Raw genomic sequence first — 25,997 nt, 5'->3', positions numbered from 1 at the left:
GGATAGACTGCGTGGTTGTCCCCCAGCTGCTTGAGGGCTGTTATCCACCCCTGTACCCTAAGGTAAACACCCTGATGAAAAACTTGCATAATTGATTTCTGAGTTTTAGAAGTGACCTAGTTACTTAAGGTACCATTCAACTTCCTTCTCCTACATATTTAAATCGTATTAGTTAATATTTATATGGCACTGTCTATGTCAGGTACTTTTGTAAGTGCGTTACACATATTTAATCCTCATGTCTATGGGGCAAATATTATTTTAATCCCTCTTTTATAGACAAAACCAAAGTTAACTGACTTGTCCAGGATAACACAGCAAAGGAGAGTTTGAGCTGGGTTTTAAACCCAAGAAGTTTGACTCCAAAATCCATGCTCTTAACCAGTAAGCTATGCAGCAAAAGAGTGTGAGCACTTTATAGCAAAATGAGGTTTTGTGGTATTTGGGGGAGTGGAAGAGATGAACACATCCCTTGTGTCTAGGGTCATGCCACAGCTAGGTGGCATATGTGTCTCTTCAGTGTAAAACATAGTTGGCAGTGGAATTGGAACGTATTGGTAGAAATCCCAGCTCCTACCTTCCTTGGAGTCTTCTGATGGTTGCAGAGTAGTGTTGCCTGTGGCTTTCACTGTCTAGTGCTTGATTCTGCAGAGAAGATGGGATTGGCCTGGCCAAGTGCTGGTTGGAGAGTGTGTTTTCAGCCCATTTCATCCAGTACTGTGACAAATGCTTTTGTTTTTTGTTTTCAGTATGATAGTTTGATTTAAGAAATGTTACTGGAAACAAATTTCAGATGCCAGTAATTGAAAAAAAAAGGTTATTTAATAAAATTGTACTTCAGATTCCTCATGTATGCGGCTGTCCTGAATATTCCACTCCAACGCAAGAATGGTTGCTCTGTGCATTTCAGTATGTTAAAACCATGGCATAGTTTTGACTTCTGTTCATTTGTTTTATTCCTAGGAACCCTAAGGACTCTGCAATATGAATAATTCTCTGGAGAACACCATCTCCTTTGAAGAGTACATCCGAGTGAAGGCGCGGTCTGTCCCGCAACACAGGATGAAGGAATTTCTGGACTCACTAGCCTCTAAGGGGCCAGAAGCCCTTCAGGAGTTCCAGCAGACAGCCACCACTACCATGGTGTACCAGCAGGGTGGGAACTGCATTTACACAGACAGCACCGAAGTGGCCGGGTCTTTGCTTGAACTTGCCTGTCCAGTCACCACGAGTGTTCAGCCTCAAACCCAGCCAGAACAGCAGATCCAGGTTCAACAGCCACAGCAGGTTCAGGTAAAGGGGAAATCACTGTTGAGGTGCATTCTATTGAATGGAATTTGCCATTAGGTTTTTGGTTAGTAGAGCATCACATCTATACACAAATGTCAGAGGTTATTTTCACTAAGAATATTCTATTTTTTGAAACATATTTTACACAAGGGCTTTCATTGTTAATGCTAAAAATATTTGGCACTTCTGTAAACTGAACTTGCCATTTGCTTTGGAGAATTGAGTGGTACAGAAATGAAGAGGTCTTCTGGGACTGGATTTGGATATGTCCCAACGGCGTGTGACCAAAGCTTCCCTTCTTGTCTGTGTCACCCTGAGCTGATCAGGAATATAGGAGGGCTCATCTTAGCTCATTACTAAAAGCAGGATATTTGAAACTTTTTTTTTTTTTAGTGGAAAGACTCTTATATTTTAGTGACCTTCATTTAGTTGTATAGTTCCATGACTCAGGTCACCTGTAGATTTCTAGGCCTGCACTTGATATAAGCCTCAAGAAATAATGCTAATTGATAATAAGCTTACTGAAGAAGGAGAAACTTAATACATTTGCTGAGAAGATACAAGTTGTCTTCTTTAGGGAGTCCTTATGTGAACTGACTAACACTTTCACATGTGAAACTGAAGGTCTCCTCCAGTTACAAATGCTGCTTTCTTGCTACTATCTACTGTGGTTGCGTATCACTTTGCCCTCGATGATTTCTACCAAGAGAATAGGAAAGGAGGTGGAACATGATGGAGAGGCCGGGTGTGAAGAGCTGTGTTTGGTAAGATAGAAGACTTTGGTCCTTAGCAATGTAAGTGGGTGTATTGGAAGGACCTGAGCTTTGGAGTTGCGTTCCTGGGTTTAAATTTGACCTGACCTCCTATTCGTTGATATGATCTTAATCTTCTTAGTCCTAGTTTTTTTCATGTGTCGGTAGGGAGAATACCAGTCAGTAAGACTGAATGAGATCGCAGGAAAGCACCGGGCACGTGGAGGGATGAAGTTGTTAATTCTGATCTTTATGAGAAGGGAAGGGTACAGGAAAAGTAAAAAGAGAAGGCTGACTTTTTGGTTTAAGAAATTATTCTAAAAAAAAGTATTGTGTTATTTACAGCTTGGATCTTTTTCATAAGGTTAAAATAGTTTGGAATTTGACTTTAAAGTGTTTTTTGAGACTTTATATTCAAGATGGCTAATTGAGATCCCCTATTAGCATCATCATTGTAACCCAAACCTCTTGTAAATGGACAAAGAAATACAGTAATAAATCCATGAGATAGGTTCCAATATCATGGACTCAGATTTTCCCATTCTTAGTGACTACAAAGATACTTAAAAAATTTTTTTTCTATCCGTGCTGGAAAAAAAAATGCCATCAAAAATCCCACTAAAACTTAACTTTTAGAAATTGTGAGTCAATATATTGTACACCTGTATCTTATAAAATTATATAGTAGCTATACTTCAATAAAAATAATAGGGAATGATTTTTTTTCTAATCCACTAAATCTAAGAAATTGCCACAAGAGAGGAAGCAAACAGCATCAGGTGATTGAGGAATTCATGTAGGAGAGAAACTTTTACAAAAGATAGAGCAGTTCTTAGGGTCCCCTAATCTGAGAAGCTGGAACTTCACCAAGGACTTCAAAGCACATTTATATGTCAGTATACGTAATGAGTAGATACCAGGTATAGGATGAAAGTGGCTCTACTGATCAGTGAGGAAAAGATATATTCTATTAGTAGAGTAAGGCATCTACTCCTCTTTTGGCAATAAAGTTAGATATCTTTCATAATAGAAATTAGGTCCAGGTGGATTAAAGAGTCAGATAAAAAGAAAGCAATGAATTATGAAAAGGCAGTATAGAAAGATTTTGTGATTTTTAGGTTGTGAAAAGCCTTCCTAAGGAAGAAAGTAAACTCTTAAAATAGCTTTTCTCAATCTTTTTTTACCCTGAAAGAATCTTTGAACTAATTCTTAGGTCTCGGGGAACTCCTGCATAAAAATTAATTGTATATACAGCTCATGGAATCTTAGCTTGATCAGCAGTTGATATAATAATTGAGTAATAATTATTAATGCCCTTTTGGTAAAAATCATATTTTTTTCCTGTGTATCTACATTTTGGCTAACTTGTTAGGCTATGTTTTATGTGTGGTTCCCTTTCTCACACAGGTCATTGATTTTAATTCAAGTTATTTGTGTAGGTAGTGTAAACCTAATTTTTTCCTTAAAAATTTTTTTTTTCTATTTGAAGTGTTTTTTGTTTTTGTTTATTCAAGTAGTCCTAAAAATCTTACTATAAATTTCTACTCTACAAGTTGCTGAGATATGGTTTGTGGTATATGATATGTACAATAGCAGTTTTTCCCTCCATATTTAAAATTAAATATGACCTTTTAGGGAATTCCCTAGAGGTCCAGTGGTTAGGGACTCTGAACTTTCACTGCCAAGGGCCTGAGTTCAATTCCTGGTCAGGAAATTAAGATCCCACACGCTATGCAGTGCAGCCAAAAAAAACCCGAGTGTCTTAAATATGATAAAAACTTGTTTCTTTAAAAAAAAAAACAAAACATGATTTGCATTAATATATGACTAAAGATACAAGTTTATGTAATACTGAAAAAACAGTTTCTTTCTGAGTGACAGCAGGCTCAAATATGGGCCTAGCAATTATAAAATTAATTTATGTACATTTTGGTTTTTTGATCTCTTTTATAGGTTTATATATTCTTTCTTTAAAGTATAAAGAGTTTACCCAGGGCAGCAGAGTATGAGAGGATAAATTAGTGGGATTTTCTTGATAGTTAATTTGGCAATACTTGTCAAATGTATTAAGTATGCATACCTTTGGCCTTACATTTGTGTTCACAGATAAATGTGTGTATAAGGATATTCAGTACTGCATTACTTATAGTAGTGATACTGGGAACAAGTCACTTTCAGTAAAGGAAATGGGAAATAATGATACATCTGTAGTATATTGTTCTGTGTAGCCAGAAGAATGAGGTGGATCTATGTATGTTGACAAAGTGGGATGTTTAACAGATTGTAGAGTGTTATAAGCAGTTTAGTATCACTGGCTTTTAACATATGTAGAATGTGGTGGTTCTTAAATAGTAGTAATGAAGCCTGAGAGGAATTGAAGGAGTAGGAGACTAAGAAAGAGTTTTTGAATTATTAAATTATTTGATTTTTTGAATTATTAAATTATTTGATTAAACATGAACTCCTTTGTAATTAAAAAAAAAGGTGTTGCTTGGGAATATTTTGCTTTGAATTTGTGTAGGACTGTGGTTTTTTAACCTTTTCTTCTCTTTCCTAGACACCTCCATGTATTTGTGTTCATGTGTAAACCCCTTTGCTAGATGCTTAGGGACAACATTGAACAAGACGAAGCTTCCTGACCTTGTGGAACATATTTATAGCTGGGAGGGGTAAGATGATACATAAGATTTTAAAAATTTTGTTATATAGTGATAAATGAAAAAGAAAAACAGAGCAGATGCAGGTGGCCAGGGTGAGCCTTACTATGCTGGTGACATTTGAGTTAAGACCAAAGAGAGTTGGTGAATGAGCCGTATGGCTATCTGAGGAAAGAGCATTCCAGATCAGAAAGTGCTAAGGTGGGAGCCTGCTCATTTGAAAAAACAGCAGAATGGCTGTGTAGGTAGAGTGCACTGAGTGAAAGGATGAGACTAGAGAGGTGACGTGTTCACTGAAACACGGAGCTGAACAGACCTGCCTTCAGTTCAAACGTTAAGACTCTTTGCCCCATAGTATTATGTCTCAACCTAACCCTTTTGATAAGAATGTAAAATTATGCCTATATTAACGTCATTTGAAATTTCAAAACAATTTATTGCCTTGAGGGCAGAGGCAGTTTTCTAGATTACCTTAAAAAAAAAGTGATAAAATTAGATTGCTTTTTTAAAACCATCTGTCACCATCCTAGAGAGTTTGTTCTGCCCCCATAAATTTCTCATCTTTCCAGTCTAGAAGCAACCACATAATATTTGACAAAGTAATTATATCCCTAGAATAGATCTAGTGAATTGATGGGAGACAAAGGTATGTGTCAAAGGTTAATTAGAGTAGCTGTCAGAATAAAACTCACTGTGTCTGTTTAGTCTCTGCTCCTACCACACTCAACATTTTTGGCCCCCAAATGTGTTTGTGGTTTCCTCCACAATGACCGGTTCTCCACACCAGCTGGCTTGCGTATAATTCAGTTCAGTTCTGATACTGTTTGCTTGGAGTTGGTGTCAGATCCCCACAAGTTAAGGGATCAGTTTCACACAACTGCCCCCCACCCCCACCCCCAGTTCAGAGTTGCCAGTCCCAGATTATCTCAGCTGTACTTCTGACTAACTGGCTATAAATTACGGTTCTTACTATCCCTCCTTGGGTTAGATGATTTGCTGGAACAGCTCACAGAAGTCAGGGAAACACATTTACCAGTTTATTATATAATTAAGGAAATGATAAAGGATATGGATGAACAGCCAGATAAAGATACACATAAGGCGAGGTTCTGAAGGGTTGTGAACACAGGCGGTTCCTTCGTCATGGAGGTGGGGTGTACCACCTTCTCAGCACATGGATATATTCACCAACCCAGGAGCTCCCTAAACCTCTCACTTTGGGGATTTTTATGGAGGCTACATCATGTAGGTATGATTGATTAGTAACTCAATTTCTAGCCCCTCTTCCCTTTCCAGAGAAGGAGGGGTGGGGCTGAAAGTATCAAGTTTCTAGTCATAGCTTGGTCTTTGAGGTGAGCCCTCATCCAGGAACCCACCAAGAGTCACCTCATTAGAACATAACATGGTCCTAGCATTTATATTATCACTTCGAAAATTACGAAGGTCTTCAGAGCTCTGACGAGGAATCAGAGAAAAGACCAAAAGTTGTTACTTCTCATTATATCAAGTAGCATATGTTTATTTAAGACAGGGCGGTACTATCTGAAGGCAAAAGGTAGGGCTCTCATGTAAATACCTTAACAGTTTGTACAATACGAGGAAAGGTTTAAGTTTCCTGTTGTGGATAGGTCTGCCTGAGCTAGGTGAAAATGGTTCATTTGGAACTTCACGTTCAAGAACCCTCTTGAGTTGGGTACTTCCTGAAGCATCCACATGGAGTTAAATCTGTGTGCCAGAGAGAAGGCCCACTGGTGAATTCTAGGAGTCTGATTCTACTTGGCACCCACAGAATTGCTTGTTTCTTCCCTGCATTTCTCCCGGGCAGGAACTGAGGCTTCAGATAAGGCTGGTTCAGTCTCGTCTTGCTCAGTGAAGGATGCTTTGAGGAAGGGGATTTCTCAGCACTTGACTCTCTTGTTGTTAAAAGTAAAGATCTCAAGGTTCATAGATCAAAGTGCAGCTCTTCCTCATTTGTCATCCCAACTTCTTTCCCTCTTCCTCTTTTGCTGTTGCACATTCCCTCTGTGCTGGTATAGTCAGTTGCTAACCCCTCACCCGGAGAAGGCAGTGGCACCCCACTCCAGTACTCTTGTCTGGAAAATCGCATGGACGGAGGAGCCTGAAGGCTGCAGTCCATGGGGTCGCTGAGGGTCTGACTGAGCGACTTCACTTTCACTTTTCACTTTTACGCATTGGAGAAGGAAGTGCCCACCCACTCCAGTGTTCTTGCCTGGAGAATCCCAGGGACGGGGGAGCCTGGTGGGCTGCCGTCTATGGGGTCACACAAAGTCAGACACGACTGAAGTGACTTAGCACCAGCAGCAACCCCTCACCACTATGTAGAGTTGCTGAGAGTGAGGAAGAAGCTAATTACGAGCCAGGCTTGGCTCTTAGACAAACATGAGTTTGATCCTCCTCTGATTCTTTAGATATGTGGTCAGAGGCAGGTGATTTAACCTCTTTGAGTCTGTTTCCTTATCTACATCATGGAAATAAAATAATTTATGTTGTAGCTATTTTAAGGATTACAGAAAATGCTATGCCTTAAGTATACCACCTGGCACATAGTAACCCTTCAATAAATAAATCATAGCTACTGTTGTTTTTTCTTCCCGCTCTCCTCATTAGTTCCATTCCTACCTAGGGCCCTAGTTGCTTTTCAGACATTTGAAAAGTATCCAGACAAATCTTTATAACAAATATTCCTGCTGTGTTGGCAGTTTGCCTTTTTATTTTTTAAGACAGAAAATATTGCAGGTACAGATCAGATCTCTAGTACCGCTGTGCACATCCTCCTCTCCTAAGGTAAATACTGTTTTAAAGTTTCCAACTTGTTATATTTTCTGTATCCATCTTGAGTTTTGACTTTTAGTTACAAGTATCAGGCAATTAGTTCCCCACCTCCCTCTTCCTAGTTTACTCAGAAGAATTGGCTAAAGGGTAGTAGTTAGCTCAGGAAATTTATAGGAAGGTCAGAGAATGGATTTTGGAGGCTGCACGGCCAGGAAAGGACTCGGGTCACATTGCTGGCTGGGTTTGCCAAAGACGTGCAGCCACACTCTTGGGCGCAGGTCCTTGTCCTACCATGGTCTCTCGTTGGGATTTATGCCATCCTGTTCCATTTCTTCCACAGACCTCTGCTCTCACCAGAAAATGGAGGTTGTAGTTCCTGCTGCCTCATGTTGCTCCTTTCTGAGTCCAAATGTCATGCAGTGTCTAAATTGGGAAGTCTCGGTCACAGGCCTGCACTCTAGCTGCGGGAGACGTTGAAAGTGATTCCAGCTTCTGCCTGGGGGAGGCAGAAGTCAGAATGTGTATTCTGCAGCCCAAAATAGGACTAAAATCAGCTACTCTCTCACTGGCACTTTGTGAGCTGATTGAGATCCTGATCATCACTTCAGACTGGTGGGCCGTTGTTGCTGCCCTTTTCTGGCTCTTCATGTCCAGTCTTTTCTTTTTTAATTTCATTGCAGTATAGTTGATTTATGATGTTAGTTTTTGTTATACAGCAGAGTGACACAGTTACACATACACATACATATATATATTTTTTTTTCTTTTCTATTATGGTTTATCACGGGACATTGAATATAGTTCCCTTTGCTATCCAGTAGGACCTTGTTTATCCATCCTATATATAATAGTTTGCTGCTGCTGTCACTTCAGTCTTGTCTGACTCTGTGCGACCCCATAGACGGCAGCCCACCAGGCTCCCCTGTCCCTGGGATGCTCCAGGCAAGAACACTGCAGTGGGTTGCCATTTCCCTCTCCAATGTATGAAAGAGAAAAGGGAAAGTGAAGTCGCTCAGTCGTGTCCCACTCTGTGCGACCCCATGGACTGCAGGCTTCCAGGCTCCTCTGTCCACGGGATTCTCCAGGCAAGAGTACTGGAGTGGGGTGCCATTGCCTTCTCCGATATAATAGTTTACATCTTGCTAACTCCAAAGTCCCAATACTTGCCTCTTCTACCCCTCCTCCCCCTTGGCAACCACAAGTCTGTTCTTTATATCTGTGAGTCTGTTTCTGTTTTGCAGATAAGTTCGTGTCATATTTTTAGATTCCGCATAGAAGTGATATATGATATTTGTCTTTCTCTAGCTTACTTCACTTAGTATGGTAATTTCTAGGTCCATCCACGTGCTGCAGATGGCATTATTTCATTCTTTGTAATGACTGAGTAATACTCTGTGTGTGTGTGTGTTTATATATATATAAATATATATATATCTCATCTTTGTCCATTTATCTGTCAGTGGACATGTTTAGCCTTTTACCTATGTTTAAATCTCTTCCATCACCATATGTAGATTATTCATTTGTATAATAAGAGTTTGGTAAATGTTTGATACTTGGATAAAGATTTTTACCACTTTCAGAAGAACATTTTTTTGAACAGTGAAGTTCTGCCAAGGATTTGCAGACTAGTTGTTAAAAGGCACAGGTGTATTTGGATCCCAGGTGCAGTGATTCCTCACTTAGTGGGATCTCTTCTGGCACACTGAGCACTGTCCTCTCCTGAGTCCCTCCTCAGTGAGACTCAGAGGATGAAATTGAATGTAGGTCACATTTGTTATTCTAAAATTTTTAGTGTGCATGTGTGTGTTAGTTGTTCGGTTGTATTTGACTCTTTTGCAACCCCATGGACTGTAGCCTGTCAGGCTCCTCTATGGAATTCTCCAGGCAGGAGTACTGAAGTGAGTTGCCATTTCCTTCTCCAAAATTTTTAGTAGCCTCTTTTATACAAGAGGGGAAAGATGTATATCAACTATATTTCAAGAAAAAATTTTTAAATGGAAAAAGAGGGAAGAATGAGGTGAAATTGACTTTTTAAAATCATGTTTAAAAAACTAAAATCACATTTTATTTAAACTAATATATTATTTCAGCATTACTCAAGTTGTATATTGTTGATGAATTATTTTACCATTTTTTGGCACAAATCTTTGAAATCTTTTTGTGTTTTGCACTTGTAAGCACATTGTAATTTGGACTAACCACATTTTAAGTGATTGCTAAAAATGTGTAACGACTGCAGCTTTAGGGAAATATGAGATAAGAATTGTTTATTCTTTTTTTTGTGTGGAAATAAGACAGTAACTTTTAAAATGTTTATTGAGATGGAATTCTGAAATTGACCCAGCACACTCAGCTGGTTTATTCTTATATACATAAAATACTGGCTGTGTACTCAAAGTAGCCAAAAACAGAACAACAAAAAATATTAAAAAATGGTGTTAGATAATGAACTGTTTTTAGCGTCAATGATTGGAAGAAAAGATTCCTAAGCAGGGTAATACATGTGTTACTTCATGGTTTTTCTCATTGCTTTTTAGTTGGAGTACTTAGTCCTTATGTTGTGTTGAGCTCTGTATTACTTAGGTTCTGAATGACACTGAGGAAAAGGAAATAGATTATTCATCTGCCAACAGGTTAAGAACCTAAGCTAGTGAGGTCCAATAAAACTTTTACACTATTGGTTATCAAACTTCAGGGTATATTAGAATCACCTGGAGGGTTTCTTAAAACAGAAATGGCCGTCCTTCTCCCACTTCAAATTCAGCTGGTCCGGGGTCACTGCTGAGAATTTATATCCGCCTGTCCCCCAGTTTTATTGAGATATAGTTGACATACAGCAATGTATGTCTAAGGTGTACAGCTCAGTTATTTCATGTACATATATCATGAAATGGTGACCACAATAAGTTTAATTAACATCCATCATCTCATATACAGAGTAAGGAAGAAACATTTTTTCCTCACAATACACTGTGGAAAATTCTAAAAGAGATGGGAATACCAGACCACCTGACCTGCATCTTGAGAAACCTATATGCAGGTCAGGAAGCAACAGTTAGAACTGGACATGGAACAGCACACTGGTTCCAGATAGGAAAAGGAGTATGTTAAGGCTGTACATTGTCACCCTGCTTATTTAACTTATATGTGGAGTACATCATGAGAAACACTGGGCTGGAAGAAGCACAAGCTGGAATCAAGATTGCCGGGAGAAATATCAACCTCAGATATGCAGAAGACACCACCCTTATGGCAGAAAGTGAAGAGGAATTAAAAAGCCTCTTGATGAAAGTGAAAGAGGAGAGTGAAAAAGTTGGCTTAAAGCTCAACATTCAGAAAACGAAGATCATGGCATCCGGTCCCATCACTTCATGGGAAATAGATGGGGAAACAGTAGAAACAGTGTCAGACTTTATTTTGGGGGGCTCCAAATTCACTGCAGATGGTGACTGCAGCCATGAAATTAAAAGACTAAAACTTACTCCTTGGAAGGAAAGTTATGACCAACCTAGATAGTATATTCAAAAGCAGAGACATTACTTTGCCAACAAAGGTCCGTCAGGTCAAGGCTATGGTTTTTCCAGTGGTCGTGTATGGATGTGAGAGTTGGACTGTGAAGAAAGCTGAGTGCCGAAGAATTGATGCTTTTGAACTGTGGTATTGGAGAAGACTCCTGAGAGTCCCTTGGACTGCAAGGAGATCCAACCAGTCCATCCTGAAGGAGATCAACCCTGGGATTTCTTTGGAAGGAATGATGCTAAAGCTGAAACTCCAGTACATTGGCCACCTCGTGCGAAGAGTTGACTCATTGGAAAAGACTGATACTGGGAGGGATTGGGGGCAGGAGTAGAAGGGGTCGACCGAGGATGAGATGGCTGGATGGCATCACTGACTCGATGGACGCGAGTCTGAGTGAACCTTGGGAGTTGGTGATGGACAGGGAGGCCTGGCGTGCTGCAATTCATGGGGTCCCAAAGAGTTGGACACGACTGAGCGACTCAACTGAACTGAACTGAATGAGAACTTAGGATTTACTGTCTTAACTTTCACGTTCACTATCCAGCAGTGTTAACTAGTTACCATGTAGTACATTATGTCCCTAGAACAGAACTTCTCTGGTGGTCCAACAGTGAAGACTCTGTACTTCCAACTCAGGGTGCCTGGGTTCCTTCCCTGGTCAGGGAACTAATCCCGCATGCCGCAACTAAGACTTGGTATAGCCAACTAAATAAATAAATCCCTAGTACTTAGTTATCTAGGAAGTGTGTACCTTTTGACCACCTCATCCAATTCCTCTTGTCTTTGCTTCTACCTCAGTAGCCACAAATCTGATCTGTTTTTCTGAGTTTGGTTGGGGTGTGTTTTTTTTAGGTTTTTAATATATAAATGAGATCATGTGGTATTTGTCTTTTGTCTCTGATTTATTTCACTTAGCACATTCATCCATGTTGTCACAGATGACAGCATTTCCCCCCTTTTTATGGCTGAATAATATTCATTGTATTGGTGGACACTTAAGATTATTTCCATGTCTTGGCCATTGTAAATAATGCTGCTGTGAATTTGGCAATGCAGATAGCTCTCCAGCAGTTTTTTCATTTCCAGAAAATGTGCATTTCTAACAAATTCCAGGTTGGTGCTGATGCTAATCTGAAGACCACATTCAAACATATCTGAAAAACTTAATATGCTCAATCAAAAAAAAAATCTAGGAAAGAAGTCATGAGATGTTGATGTCTGGCAGAAATCAACAAAATTCTATAAAGCAATTATTCCTTCAATTGAAAAATAAATTTTTAAAAAAGTCATGAGAATAAAAGAAACAGAACCAGCTCAGAATTGAAATCTAAATCTTGTCTGTACAGAAGACCTAGTCTGTCAGGTTGAAATAGGAAGTCAGAATGCTCAAGATGAAAGTAATTAGCATTGTACATACTATGTCATCAAAAGCCCAGATGGATAATAAAGTGTATCTCTTCTGATCAACAGAGGGGAAGAAGAGCAATTGGAAAACTCTGGGAAAGGTGGTGGGGGTTGCTGAATGAGAAGTACAGATTCAGATGTGAAGGGAACTGAAATACAGTGTGATTTATGAGGGGTTGATAGAAGGTAAGAAATAGTGCTTTTTAAAACAATAAAACCAAATTCACCTTCTCCAGAAATGTCTTTCTCCCCCATCAATACATCCCTTTCCTAGTACATGCATATCTTTGGGATGGCCTTTTTTCTTTTTGTGTTTCTTTAGAATCACTTCAAATCTAGGCTTAAGTTTCAAACTGCCTTTTTTTTCTCTAAGTTTTTGTTAAGGTTTCAGTCTGTCAGTTTGTTTTCTGAGAGTTTATCTACCTTGAAAATTAAACAGTTAATAAAGACAGTATCAGCTCTGAATGTCTGTCTTAGATTTTTTTTTTTTGAAAGAGGGACCTTGTCAGAGCTTCTTAGTGTGAAGAAATATTCAAAGTTCAGCTATTCTTTCAGTTTTAATTTCATTTCCTCATAAGTTCAAGTAAAATTTAAGAAACTTGTTTTACTTCACTGACTTTACAGATTTTCACTGTGACTCTGTTCAGTTCAGTTCAGTTGCTCATTCGTGTCCGACTCTTTGCGACCCCATGGACTGCAGCACTCCAGGCTTCCCTGTCCGTCGCCAACTCCCGGAGTTTACTCAAACTTGTGTCCATTGAGTCGGTGATGCCATCCAAGCATCTCATCCTCCCACTTTCAGTCTTTCCCAGCATCAGGGTCTTTTCAAATGAGTCAGTTCTTTGCATCAGGTGGCCAAAGTAGCGTCGGTCCTTCCAGTGAATATTCAGGGCTGATTTCCTTTAGGATGGACTGGTTGAATCTTCTTGCAAGGGACTCTCAGGAGTCTTCTCCAACACCACAGTTCAAAAGCATCCATTCTTTGGCGCTCAGCTTTCTTTATAGTTCTACTCTCACATCCATGCATGACCACTGGGAAAACCATAGCCTTGACTACATAGACCTTTGTTGGCAAAGTAATGTCTCTGCTTTTTAATATGCTGTCTAGGTTGGTTATAACTTTTCTTCCAAGGAGCAAGCGTCTTTTAATTTCATAGCTGCAGTCACCCTCTGCAGTGATTTTGCAGTGACTCTGTAGTAATTACCTAATCAGATAAAAAGTTATATTTTTATATAAATAAAAATATGAAATGTATTACAAGTAATATTTAATTTTTTATTGACGTGATTCTTAGTGGGTAAAGGTTGTGAGTGAGTGAGTGAGTGATTGAAGTCACTCAGTCATGTCCGACTCTTTGTGACCCTGTGGGCTGTAGCCTACCAGGCTTCTCCGTCCATGGAATTCTCCAGGCAAGAATACTGGAGTGGGTTACCATTTCCTTCTCCAGGGGATCTTCCCGACCCAGGGATCGAACCCGGGTCTCCCGCATTGGAGGCAGACGCTTTAACCTCTGAGCCACCAGGGAATTCCCTATACAGTATGTTGACATTGGTAAGGAAATGTCAGAAAGTGCTTTAACTTTTACTCTTTTAATTTTAAATTCTAACTACTTAGGATATAAAGTAGCATCAGATTATTTTTACCCGTTTGTTCTGATTTGGGTAACTGCCTTCAGTTCCGATTCCTTAGTACTTTTGCTAACTTGTTTCTGTTGGAAGATTGAATATTGATAAATGCTTTCTAAGAAAAGTCATTGTAAAGAGATAGAGTAAAATCATTAAGAATATGAACTACAGTGATAATAACCAGATTTTTGAACTTTTGTTTCTAAGCCAGTAATAATATAGTTGAAAAATATACTGTGTATTTAACTCTACAACAGTGGTTCTTAAAGAGTAATTCAGGGACTGGTAGTTCGCAGCACTCTGAGATTTTAATCGCTCTTATAGTGTTAAGAGTGATTTCTTAAAGTTAAGACTGTTATTGTTATAAAATGAAGATGTTTATTTGCCTTTTTCTCTCTCATTCTCTCATGAGTGTACAGTGGGGTTTTGCAGAGGCCATGTGTGACGTGTGCACAACAGATTGCAAAAGCAAATACAGAGTCTAGCTGTCTTCAATTAAGTCAGCTATTAAAGAGATCTGCAAAGATGTAAAATTTTATGTAACTCTTACTATAAATTTTTTGTTTTGGCAAATAAAGTTACTCGTCATAAGAATTTATGATTTATGTTGACATTTATATTGGTTTATATGGTAATTTTTAATGAATTAGTATTTTTCTAAGTTTCCTAGTTTTAATTTCTAATGTAGTAAATATTGCTATCTATAGAAAAGCTCTTTGGGGTCTTCAGTCATTTTTTAAAAGGGTCCTGAGACCAGAAAGCTTGAAAGCAGCTCTTCTTTAGTAATTGGCTTCATACTTTCCTTTATGTCCTTGGTGTAAAGTACTGATTCTCAAACTTGAGCATGCATCAGATTGCTGATCCCATTCCCTAGAGTTTCTGTTTTAATTGTTTCACCTAAAAGTTTATATTTCTGACTAGTTGCATGGGTGATGATGATGTTGGCCTGGAAACTACATTTTGAGACTCACTGGTGTAAAGAAATACTGCTTATGAGGAAGAAAACCAACTTTTTGAACACCTACTGTATGTCAATAAAGAGTGTTTCATGCTCATGACCACTCTGTGAGGAGGTAAGCAGGTAGGCCCTTTTTATTGTTCCTCAGGAAACAGAACCTTCAAGGATTTGTAGCCAGGAAAGTACAGCAGCATTTCAAGTCAGCTCTCAAGGTCTATCCTTTTTATATAGTCTCCTCCTTGCCTATGGTTTTTTTTTAATTAGTCATGGCTTTCTTGATGCATAATTCTCATATCAGTTCACTCATTTCCATGCAGAGTGTACAGCTTCATAGTTTTTAGTCTATTCACAGAGTTGGACAACCATTACCACATCAATTTTAGAACATTCCCATCATCCCAGAAAGAAAGCTTGTAGCTTTAGCCATTAGTTCATATTTCCCCCAATCCCTATCTCCTGGACAGGCACTAATTACTTTATTTCTGTAGATCTGCCTATTGTGGACATTCATATAAATGGAATTATACAATATGTAGTCTTTTGTGATTAACTTCATTTGGCATGATGTTTTCAGGGTTCATCTGTGTTGTAGCTTTTTGTCTGCATTTTTTTTTTTTCTTACTAGACAACATTCTACTGTATGGAAGTACTACATTTTTTTATCCATCATTTGATGGGTATTTGGGTTGTTTCCACTTTTCACTTACTATAAATAATGGGCTGTTATTAACATTTATGTCCAAGGTTTTTGTGATTATAATTTTTATTTCCCTTGAGTATGTACCTAGGAATGCAACTGCTGGGTCATACGGTTTGTTTTTCATATCTTTGTCATATGCTATGTTTAACTTTTTTATGATCTGCCAGACTTTTTTTCCAAAGCAGCTATACCAATTTTACATTCCCACCAGCAGTGCGTGAAAATTCCAATTTCTTTTTGTATACGTGCCAACAGTATCTTTTATTCTTAAAAAAAAATGTGGTTTTTTTTAAATATTATTTTTTGACCATGCCACACAGCATGTGGGATCCTAGTTCCTAGACCAGGAATGGAACCCATGCCCACTTCATTGAAGATCTTGACCACTGAACCGCCAGGGAAACCCCTGTTATCTGTGTATTATAGTTGTCCTAGTGGGTTTAAATGGTATCTCTTTTTGCTCTGCATTTCCCTGACGGTTAATGATGCTGAACAACTTTTCATGTGCTTGGCCAGCCATTTTCTTATCTTGGGAGAATTGTCTGTTCAGATCCTTTCCCATTTTCTGTGTATGATGTGAGAAAGAGGTCCAACTACATTCTTTTTATGTGGACAGCCAGTTGTCCCAGCACCATCTTTGGTTATCTTTTGTGATGAATACAATCACTGATCAACCTTCTTATTTTCTACCTTCCTAATTCCTACATGCATTCAGAATAATTTAGATAAATGTCTGATGGAAAAATACTGTTTTAAAATTACATCCTATGTGTAGCATCTTTTCATGCTATTCTGTATGCTGAAGTACAGCAGTAAGACGTGAGCTGCATTATCAGAAATGTGTGGTCTGGGATATAGTCACCTTATTAGATTAAATTATCAGGAATCGAGTGGCTTCTCCTGTAAAATAAAGGTATCGTAAATAAGCACTCTAAAGAATCATTCATCTGTGCCTGTCTTTTAGCAGCAAAATCGGAGATGTCTCCTAAAGGGATTTTAAGCATTTTGTCTCTACTGTGATTTCTCTGTGGTGGGAGTAGTTTTGATCCTGAGTTGGGAGTTGAATGCCTGTGGAATTTACTTCTCTTTTTGACCCTTTAGAACAACGTCCCCGTACTTTCAATCACCAACCACATGGATAAACAGTTTTTTGAATATACACCTAAGTATATATTTATACATTGTATTCTTGTACTACTATATGAATATGCAAAAACAAAAATGGTGACTTTTAAAAAGAAGGTAAGAAATGAGCAAAACTTTTGATATTTCTCATGTGATAGTCTTGCGTGCCCTTAGGTGGCTGTGTGTTGCTCTGAACGCAGCATATTCAGAGATGACGGCCGCCTCAGAAGGCTGGGGTGTGGCAGCCCCTCCTCCTCACAGTACGCAGGGCTCCTGCCTGAGATCTCTGCCCTTCAGGACTGGGTTCTCCGTGTTGTCCAGTTCACTCACTGCCGCATCTTGTTGCTGCAGGTACAGGTACAGGTACAGCAGTCTCCGCAGCAGGTCTCGGCTCAGCAGCTCTCCCCGCAACTCACCGTTCACCAGCCTGCAGAGCAGCCTATCCACGTCCAGGTGCAGATCCAAGGCCAAGCAGCACAGCCGGCAGCCCCCTCCATCCAGACCCCATCTCTGCAGAGCCCCAGCCCTTCGCAGCTGCAGGCGGCCCAGATCCAGGTGCAGCACATGCAGGCGGCCCAGCAGATCCAGGCTCCAGAGATCCCGGAGGAGCACATCCCGCACCAGCAGATCCAGGCTCAGCTGGTGGCTGGCCAGTCTCTTGCTGGGGGTCAGCAGATCCAAATCCAGACTGTGGGTGCCCTTTCCCCACCGCCGTCTCAGCAGGGCTCACCTCGGGAAGGGGAGCGGCGGGTTGGCACAGCCAGTGTCCTCCAGCCAGTGAAGAAGCGCAAAGTGGACATGCCCATCACTGTGTCCTACGCCATCTCAGGGCAGCCGGTGGCCACTGTCCTGGCCATTCCGCAGGGCCAGCAGCAGAGTTATGTGTCTTTGAGGCCTGACTTACTGACGGTAGATAGTGCCCACCTGTACAGTGCCACTGGGACCATTACTAGCCCTACAGGAGAAACTTGGACCATACCTGTTTACTCTGCCCAGCCCCGGGGGGACCCTCAGCAGCAGAGCATTACCCACATTGCCATTCCCCAGGAAGCCTACAACGCAGTTCACGTCAGTGGCTCACCCACAGCCCTGGCAGCTGTGAAGCTGGAGGATGACAAGGAGAAGATGGTGGGCACCACGTCTGTAGTGAAAAACTCCCATGAAGAGGTAGTGCAGACCCTTGCAAACTCTCTCTTTCCAGCACAGTTCATGAATGGCAACATCCACATTCCAGTGGCTGTGCAGGCCGTGGCAGGCACATACCAGAATACAGCTCAGACTGTCCATATATGGGACCCCCAGCAGCAGCCACAGCAACAGACCCCCCAGGAACAGACGCCGCCGCCGCCTCAGCAGCCGCAGCAGCAGCAGCAGCTCCAGGTTACTTGTTCAGTAAGTGAGACTTACCTGTAGGGCAGCCTGCCTCCCTGGGGCCCAATGCCACACCAAACTTGCCTGACAACCTCTGGCACCTCTGGCTTGTTTACTAGAGTGATGTTGGCCTTGCAGTAGTAATACAATATTTAGTATGTTAATTAGGGTTGGGGAGAGGGAACGGGGTGAGGCTGTGGAATAGGCAGGCATTCTAGCCTGGTGTCTGGAGGTAAATTAAGTGACCAGAAACTGCTTTGAGGGTAAATGCTTGGAGTGCTTTTTTGTGATCTCTTTTTAGGAAAAGTAAAGTTCTAGGTTGAGACTAATGGGTCATCCCAAGTGTTATTTTTGTCCCAGAAGCTGCTTTCTGCATCGCGAATGAGTAGATCTAGTGGAACCTCTGTAGTTGAACACACAGGCTGTAAACTCATTACAGTGGAGAAGCTGTTAAATTGTCCCTTCTTTAGTTGTCATCTAAAGATGGACTACACTGGACACAGTATAGGTGAATTAGGAGATCTAAAAGACTTCCTGGTAGGCCCGTTGAAAGCGGTTGTCTTTGGGGACTTCCCTGGTAGTCCAGTGGTTAGGACTCTGTGCTTCCACTGCAGGTGGCATGGGCTCGATCCCTGAGAACTGAAATCCTCTAGCCTTGTAGTGTGGCCAGAAAAAAGAAAAAAGTGATCATCTTTGGGACTCTTAAATAAGCGACCTTTACAAGTGGGACTTTCCAACGATATTTTTATGTTCCTTAAAAATACTAAGTCATGGTTAATGAGTTTCCTGTCTTGGCACCTATGTTGAGCTAAGTTTTTTAACTTTTTCTTTTGAAATGATTTTAGATTTATAGATAAGTTGCTAAAATAGAACTGTCAAAATTTTAAAATTGCTTGGCTCTTTTTGCTAATTGTTAGTCTTCTTGAGGCTGTCACAAATCCACCTTTGAAGACTGTGGCACCCCACTCCAGTACTCTTGCCTGGAAAATCCCATGGACGGAGGAGCCTGGTGGGCTGCAGTCCATGGGGTTGCTAAGAGTCAGACACGACTGAGCGACTTCCCTTTCACTTTTCACTTTCATGCATTGGAGAAGGAAATGGCAACCCACTCCAGTGTTCTTGCCTGGAGCATCCCAGGGACAGGGGAGCCTGGTGGGCTGCTGTCTCTGGGGTCGCACAGAGTCGGACACGACTGAGGTGACTTAGCAGCAGCAGCAGCAGTAAAGTTTCTGATCCCTTGTCTAGCAGGCATTTAGACTAGATGTAGAGCCTCTGGTCTCATGAGACTGCTGAAGGTAATGTGCCTCAGCACAGGTGCTCTGGGAGTGCATGTGAGGAAGCTGGCACAAAGCACTGTTAGACCAGGGGCCACACTCAGAGACTCAAGCTGGAAATGATTGGGTAAGCAAAAGCTGACCAAGCGGTTTCATAGAGGCAACAGTGTAGTAATCTTAGGTGACTTTATTAAGGACCTGTTAAAATCCAGCTGTCAGGCCTAGGAGTAGAATAGGACAGAGTCATTGCTTCAGGTGGCTGATAATCTGGTGGAAGTAAGAACTCATGGTTTCTGTTTCTTTATAAACTATAGAGCAACATAACCAAGTGTGAGTGTATACTACTCACACAAAAGTCAGGCTGGGAATTCAGAAGTCATTCTGGGTTAAAACAGAAGCATCTTTGTGGAAAAACTGGCATTTGATCCCTTGTTTATAGCTTAGATTGACAGAATGGAGCAGCATGAATGCAGAGCTAGGTGTGGGCACAAGGGGTATGCCTAGGTTAACATGAGAGGAGGGAAAACTGTGGGAAAGGAGTTAGTGGAGGGGGCAAAGGGGCTGTCTTCCGAAGTGAAGAGTTGGTATGGTCTGTGGTGGGAAAAATTTCCAGAATCCTGCCTGAGTGATGGTACTCAGAAGAATCAGATAGTGGTGTGTGGAACAGATGCGCGTGTAGGAGAGACCACCCAGAGACTTGTCGTGGTGCACTGTGCTGAGCTTCAGCCTCTCCTCCGCTCTCCTGGGCCTGATGATCCAGTTTGCAGTTCAGGGCCCTTTTGTTGCTCAACGGGCTCTGCTAGTAATTTGCACATCTGGGCCCTTCAACTGGGAAATCTTTTTCTAGAGTCCATTTTAGTAAGCCTGCTCTCTTCATGTTCTTCAGAGGCTGTATCTCCTTTAGCAAAGGAGACACACATGTCCCTTTATAGGGACATATGTCAAGGATTATTGCCAGAAAAAGAAATATTGGGAAGAACACCCATCATGCAGGAAAGATTAGCTTGCCCATTTACACCACAGATATCCCTCTGCTTCCCTTATCGGGCTCTGCTTTAGGTTTTGGGGAACAGAGACGAATAAGACAGCCTCTGTCTTTGGAGCCCTCATAGCACGTGTAAAGATAATTGTGCTGTGATGTGAGTTGAACCCTAGGGAGAGCTGATGTGTTCCTTCACCTGGCATACCCTTTTTGAAAGTTTTTTTTATAACTTGTCTTTAAAACCAAATTTGTGGCAAAACCTCCCTCCCTTGACCTCACACCCACCTCCATCTGTTCCCCTGTTTCTCCACTTGGTTTTATTCCCGGTTTTCACAAGTATTCTCTGTACAGGCTGTCTCTACTCACTGAGCAGTTTTCTCTTCCAGCTCATGACCAGGTCTGCTCTTGTCAAGGTCATTGTTCACCTACCTCCCCATGGCCAGATCCAGCAGGCATGTCTGTTTTTATCTCACTCACAGCAACACACAGCAGAGCAAACCAAGCCTGCCTTCTTGAAACTCTCCTCTGGATTTCTCTGTTATTTCCTCCTACCCTACTGGTTATTTGTCCTTCTCAGGAGACTTTGCTGAAGCCTCCATCTCTGTCTGAACCATACATGTTGGTGTTACTCAGAGCTCAATACTGATGCTCTTTTCTCCCCTAGGGGATTTCTGTCCATTGCCATGATTTTCAGAATCCTCTAGATGACTGCTGCAGAAGGTGATAATCACTGACACCTTCTGCCAGGCACTGTCCATAGTGTTACATGTAATAACTCTTTTAATTCTCACACCAACCTTAAGAGGTATGTACTACTATCTCCATTTTACAAATGAAGAAACTGAGGTACAGAGATTAAAGTCACCTTTTAGCAAGTGACAGAGTTGGCATTCAGCCTTGGATAGGTGGGCTCCTAAGCCCATGTGTTAACCTGTGTGCAGTCCATGTACTGCAGTGACGCACAGCTCTTTATCGCTAGACTGTACCTTTCCCCTTCGGACCCTTCCTATACGTTCAGCAGCCCACTTATTATTTACTTGCGTTTGTTAAAGATATCTCAGCTCTTCATCAGCATCTCCTCTACCACTATGAAAAACGATTCCTCTCAGAAAATGATACCGTCATCTACCTAGTTATGTAAGCCAGAGACCCAGAGTCCTTGAGTCTGCGTTCCCTTCCTCCTCACAATGAGTTCATCAACAAGCCATGTTGGTTCTGCCACCAAACTCAGAATCTCTTAAATCGTTTCACTGCCACCATCCTGGTCTTGGCCACCAGCACCTACTTCCACTATTCCATTTTCTATAGATCAAGAATAATATTCTTAAAATGTAGGATTATGTCACTTCCCAGCTCTTTAAGGGCTCCATTGTAAATAGGAAAAACTCTACACCAGGGGTGCGCTTGCATCAGTAGTTTTTAACCTGGATGAAACTTCTATTTCCCTTACCCACTGATAGACATTTGAATGTGTGTGGAAGAATTTTGGTTGTCAAGGTGGTTGGGAGTGTTACATTTAGTGAGTGGGGGCACACTGAAGAGAATCTGGCCGCTAAGACAGAGAAGCACGGCTGTCGTCTGCTAATCCTGTCGACTCCTAGCTTTCCTACTTGGGTAGATAGTGTTGCCATTGAACAACAGGGAGGAAAGTCTGAGGAGAATACTTCTGGGTGGGCAAAGTGATGAATTCTCTCCCTAGATAGTAGTTTGAGGTGGTTTTGAGATGTTCAGTCGGAGATACACAGTACCCATTGAGTGTATTAAGGCGTGATCTAGCTTAGAGGCACATAGTTAGCAACCATTTCCACAAACATGGAGATCCTAATGGCAGGTGTTGGAGACTCACCAAGAAGAATGGTGGTTGAACTGAGAAGTGTGTCTGGAGGGGAGCTCCAGGGTTGACAGACATTTAAGAGTCTGGCACTGGTATTTGGTTGTCTACTTGTTTAATAGTGTATCTTGTATCAAAGCTAGTTGGATAGTTTTTATTTTTATTGATTGATAAGCAAATGTATGTGTCATATATTCATTGTTTAGCCTTGAAGTTGAATGATTTGGCATTTTTCAGCCCTTTAGGTAGGCCCTGGAATAGAAAATTGTTCAAGGGAATTTGTTTTACAATTTAGACAGGTGTGTGAGACCCAAGAACCTGTGCTTTGTATCTGTGTTGGTGTCTGTCCTGCCTGATGGGGACTGTGATTGAGGGTCATGGACATTCTCTGTCCTTTTGTCTACACAGTTCGGCTCTCAGACCGTGGAGAATGGGACTGCTCTTTGGAGGTGGGAAGCTCAGACATTGCTTCCTGTCTTCAGAAAATGTCCTTATGAGCCAAAGCAGTATTATTAAGAAGAAACATGATGATTCTCAGCCATGACTGGACATTAGAATAACCGAGAGAGCTTTTAAAAGTACCGACGGCAGGCCGCCAGCTTAGACCAAGTAAATCAGGACCCCTAGGGACAAGGCCCAGACGTGGATATTTTTTAAAAGCAGCCCAGATGATTTTAAGGTGCATGCAACTAAGTTTAACAGTCTGGACACTTGGTACAGAAAGTGTAGTCTGAAGACCAGCTCCCTTCCTTGGGGGTTTCTTAGAAATGCAGAATCTCAGGTCCCACCTGAGATGTTTCTAATCAGAATCCACGTTTTAATAAAATTTACTTGCACATTGTAGTTGATGAGCAGTGCTTTGTGCCAGTAGCTCTGGGCAGTGACTAAACATTAGAATTGCCTTTTTACCTGGGAAGATTTTAAAAAGACTGATACCTCTTTAAAAAGAGATTCTGGGGTGGAGCTCAGGTATTGGTGTTTTAAAATAAGAGATTCAAAAGTACAGTTCAGATTAAGAAGCTTTGCACTAGCGTTTGCTGTCTCTGAAGTAAAGAACAGGACTCCAAAGTTTAGGAGAGCAAGCAGAAAAGCAGCTTTTTAGTTAAAAGAGTTACAGCATTTTTCTGGCAGTTTTGTCAAACGACCTATTGACACGTTTTGATGATTTCTCTCATAGGCTCAAACTGTCCAGGTTGCTGAAGTTGAACCCCAGTCACAGCCACAGCCTTCACCAGAACTTCTGCTTCCAAATTCTCTGAAGCCAGAAGAAGGGCTTGAAGTGTGGAAAAACTGGGCACAGACCAAGAATGCTGAGCTTGAGAAGGATGCTCAGAACAGACTGGCACCCATTGGGAGTAAGTGTTCAGGAGGGCAGGGGGGTTGGACTGTGTGTGAAATGCAGTGGCACTGAAGCAGCAGGAGCACGGACGGCAGGAAAGTGTATCTCTTGGCTCTGGGCACGTGGGCGCTCCATCTGAAATAGTGTGCTGGATCCAAGACGAGGCAGGCTGGACCTGCTATAAACGAGCAAGATTTGTGGGGTGTGCCCAAGATCAGAGACTTCTGGGAGGAGATAGGAACTAGTGAGTGTTCTTGGGGCCCCTCTTACTTAGCATTATCCTCATATACTTCCTCGTATTACAGAGGGTGGGTTTTGTGTTTCTGCTTTCATTTCTTGGCCCTAATAATTGGGGGATATGTGAGATGGGACGGGAACCCTTTTAGTAATAGGGCAAACAGGATTATTTCTTTGTAGGCTAGTTTTGATCACAGATTCAAGTGATTGTTTTCACCCCAGCACCTTGATGGATGGTGTCTGTTCTGTAACCTCCTTCCAGGGATATGAGAAACCAGTAAGGAAATGACTGTTGCCAGGACCCTCACTGACCTTTGGGACTTATGTTGTAGGGCGTCAGTTGCTACGATTCCAGGAAGATCTCATCTCTTCTGCTGTGGCTGAGTTGAATTATGGGCTCTGTCTGATGACACGGGAAGCTCGAAATGGAGAAGGTGACCCCTATGACCCAGATGTGCTGTACTACATTTTCCTGTGTATTCAAAAGGTAGGGAACCGAGCTGCGTAGGAACCTGTTTGCCTTGTGTTCCCATTGGGTATTTGCTGCCTAGTCAAATTAGTAATATGTCAAAAGTGGTAACAGTAAAGATACTCTCTTCCAACTATATAATGAGGTTTTAAATGTACATTTTTTAAAAGTTGGAAATGTTTTTAAATGTACATTTTATTTTTAAATTGGAAAAGATCTACATGTTCACTTTAGAAAATCAGATAATAAAATAATCCCTCAATCTAGAGAAATGTTTGTTAAACTATATGATATATTACATTAGAGACTTTTTTAAAAAATCATGAAACATTTATGTAACACTTTTTGTTAAAGTAAACATCTAGTTTTCAGAAAAGCAGTTTTTCCAGAACAGTCTGGTGCTGACATATAGTTCATTTTCTCATTGTTTCCTGCATTAATGCAAAATAATTATTTGAAAGAGTCTAGCTAAAATATACGACTGTAGTTAGGTTTTCAGGATATCTAAGATGAAGATGAACAGGGAGATTCATTTTAGGACCAGCAGTTTCAGAGACCAGATGGGGATTTCCTGGTTTTTGAATGCTATTGTAGAGAAGCCCGTGGTGTGATGGAAGAACACTTGCTGAGTGGGACTCACCCTGTTGCTTAGGCCCGAGAAAAACCCATCTCCCATTTTGTTAGTCTGTCTTAGCAGTCACTGGGAGCACTGGGTGAATTAGTGTATGTGCTTTGTCTCATTCCATGCTCTCTCACTCATGCAAGGCAGGCATAGTCATCTCCATTTGCAGACAAGGACACTGAGCCCCCAAAGTTACAAGACTCCAATGAGTTACATAACTTACACCGTAGCTGGTAAGAGACTGGCCCTGGAGCCTGCATCATGCTTTTTTGCTACCATAAGATAGTGCCTTGCTTGGGTGAAGTAGCATTCACGAAATCTGCTCCATTGGCCAACTCTCAAGAGTGTTGTGAGAGTTAGTTCCCATCCTGAAGTATGCTGTGGAAGTGCTGCTCACTGGGCGGTTTTGACTCAGTGTGCTGTTGGTTAATGGGGGACGAATGGGTAGGGAGACGTGAGGGTACTGCTCGAAAATTGTTTGTTTCCCTCAACATCTTGTCAAGAGTCTACCAACAGCTTTTATTGATTATTTTCCTTTTAGTATCTTTTTGAGAACGGACGGGTTGATGACATTTTCTCCGATCTTTATTATGTTCGATTCACGGAGTGGCTGCATGAAGTTCTGAAGGACGTTCAGCCCCGAGTCACTCCACTTGGTAAGAATCTTCCTAGTCCTTGGATGTCTTTTGAACCTGGGTTTAAAAAAGATGAGCTGCTTGTGTGGCTTGCTGTGATAATAGCATGTGGGTGAGGAGGCTGTAAATCGCAGGCCCCAGCGTCGGTCTCTGTGCTGCTTGGCTCAGTATGGAGGGGCATGGCTCACCAGGGCTGTTTATTATAATTTTTTAAAATAATATATTCTTTAAGAGCAGTTTTCGGTTTACAGGAAAACTGAGTGGAATATACAAGGAATCCCATGTATTCCATCACACCGTGTCTCCCCTGTTACTAGTATCTTGTATTAGTGTAGTATACTTGTTAACATCGAGGAGCCAACATTTGATACCTTGTTGTTAACTTAAGTCTGTAGTTTACATTAGAGTTC

At 41.2% G+C, this 25,997-nt stretch overlaps 1 protein-coding gene across 1 annotated transcript in view; it reads left to right on the top strand.

Moving 5' to 3' along the window:
• QRICH1 (glutamine rich 1) overlaps positions 1-25,997 on the top strand; it is a 42,385-nt gene that overhangs the window by 8,528 nt on the left and 7,860 nt on the right. The window contains exons 2-6 of the mRNA XM_052645152.1: positions 964-1,293; positions 17,179-18,219; positions 23,463-23,640; positions 24,194-24,348; positions 25,494-25,608. Coding sequence (XP_052501112.1) covers positions 985-1,293; positions 17,179-18,219; positions 23,463-23,640; positions 24,194-24,348; positions 25,494-25,608 — 1,798 coding nt within the window. The 5' untranslated portion in view covers positions 964-984. The remainder of the gene's footprint in view (positions 1-963; positions 1,294-17,178; positions 18,220-23,462; positions 23,641-24,193; positions 24,349-25,493; positions 25,609-25,997) is intronic.

The sequence above is a fragment of the Budorcas taxicolor genome, chromosome 1 (assembly GCF_023091745.1).
Source record: "Budorcas taxicolor isolate Tak-1 chromosome 1, Takin1.1, whole genome shotgun sequence".
Classification (NCBI taxonomy): Eukaryota; Metazoa; Chordata; class Mammalia; order Artiodactyla; family Bovidae; genus Budorcas; species Budorcas taxicolor.
This window is presented reverse-complemented; position numbering and strand designations above follow the sequence as displayed.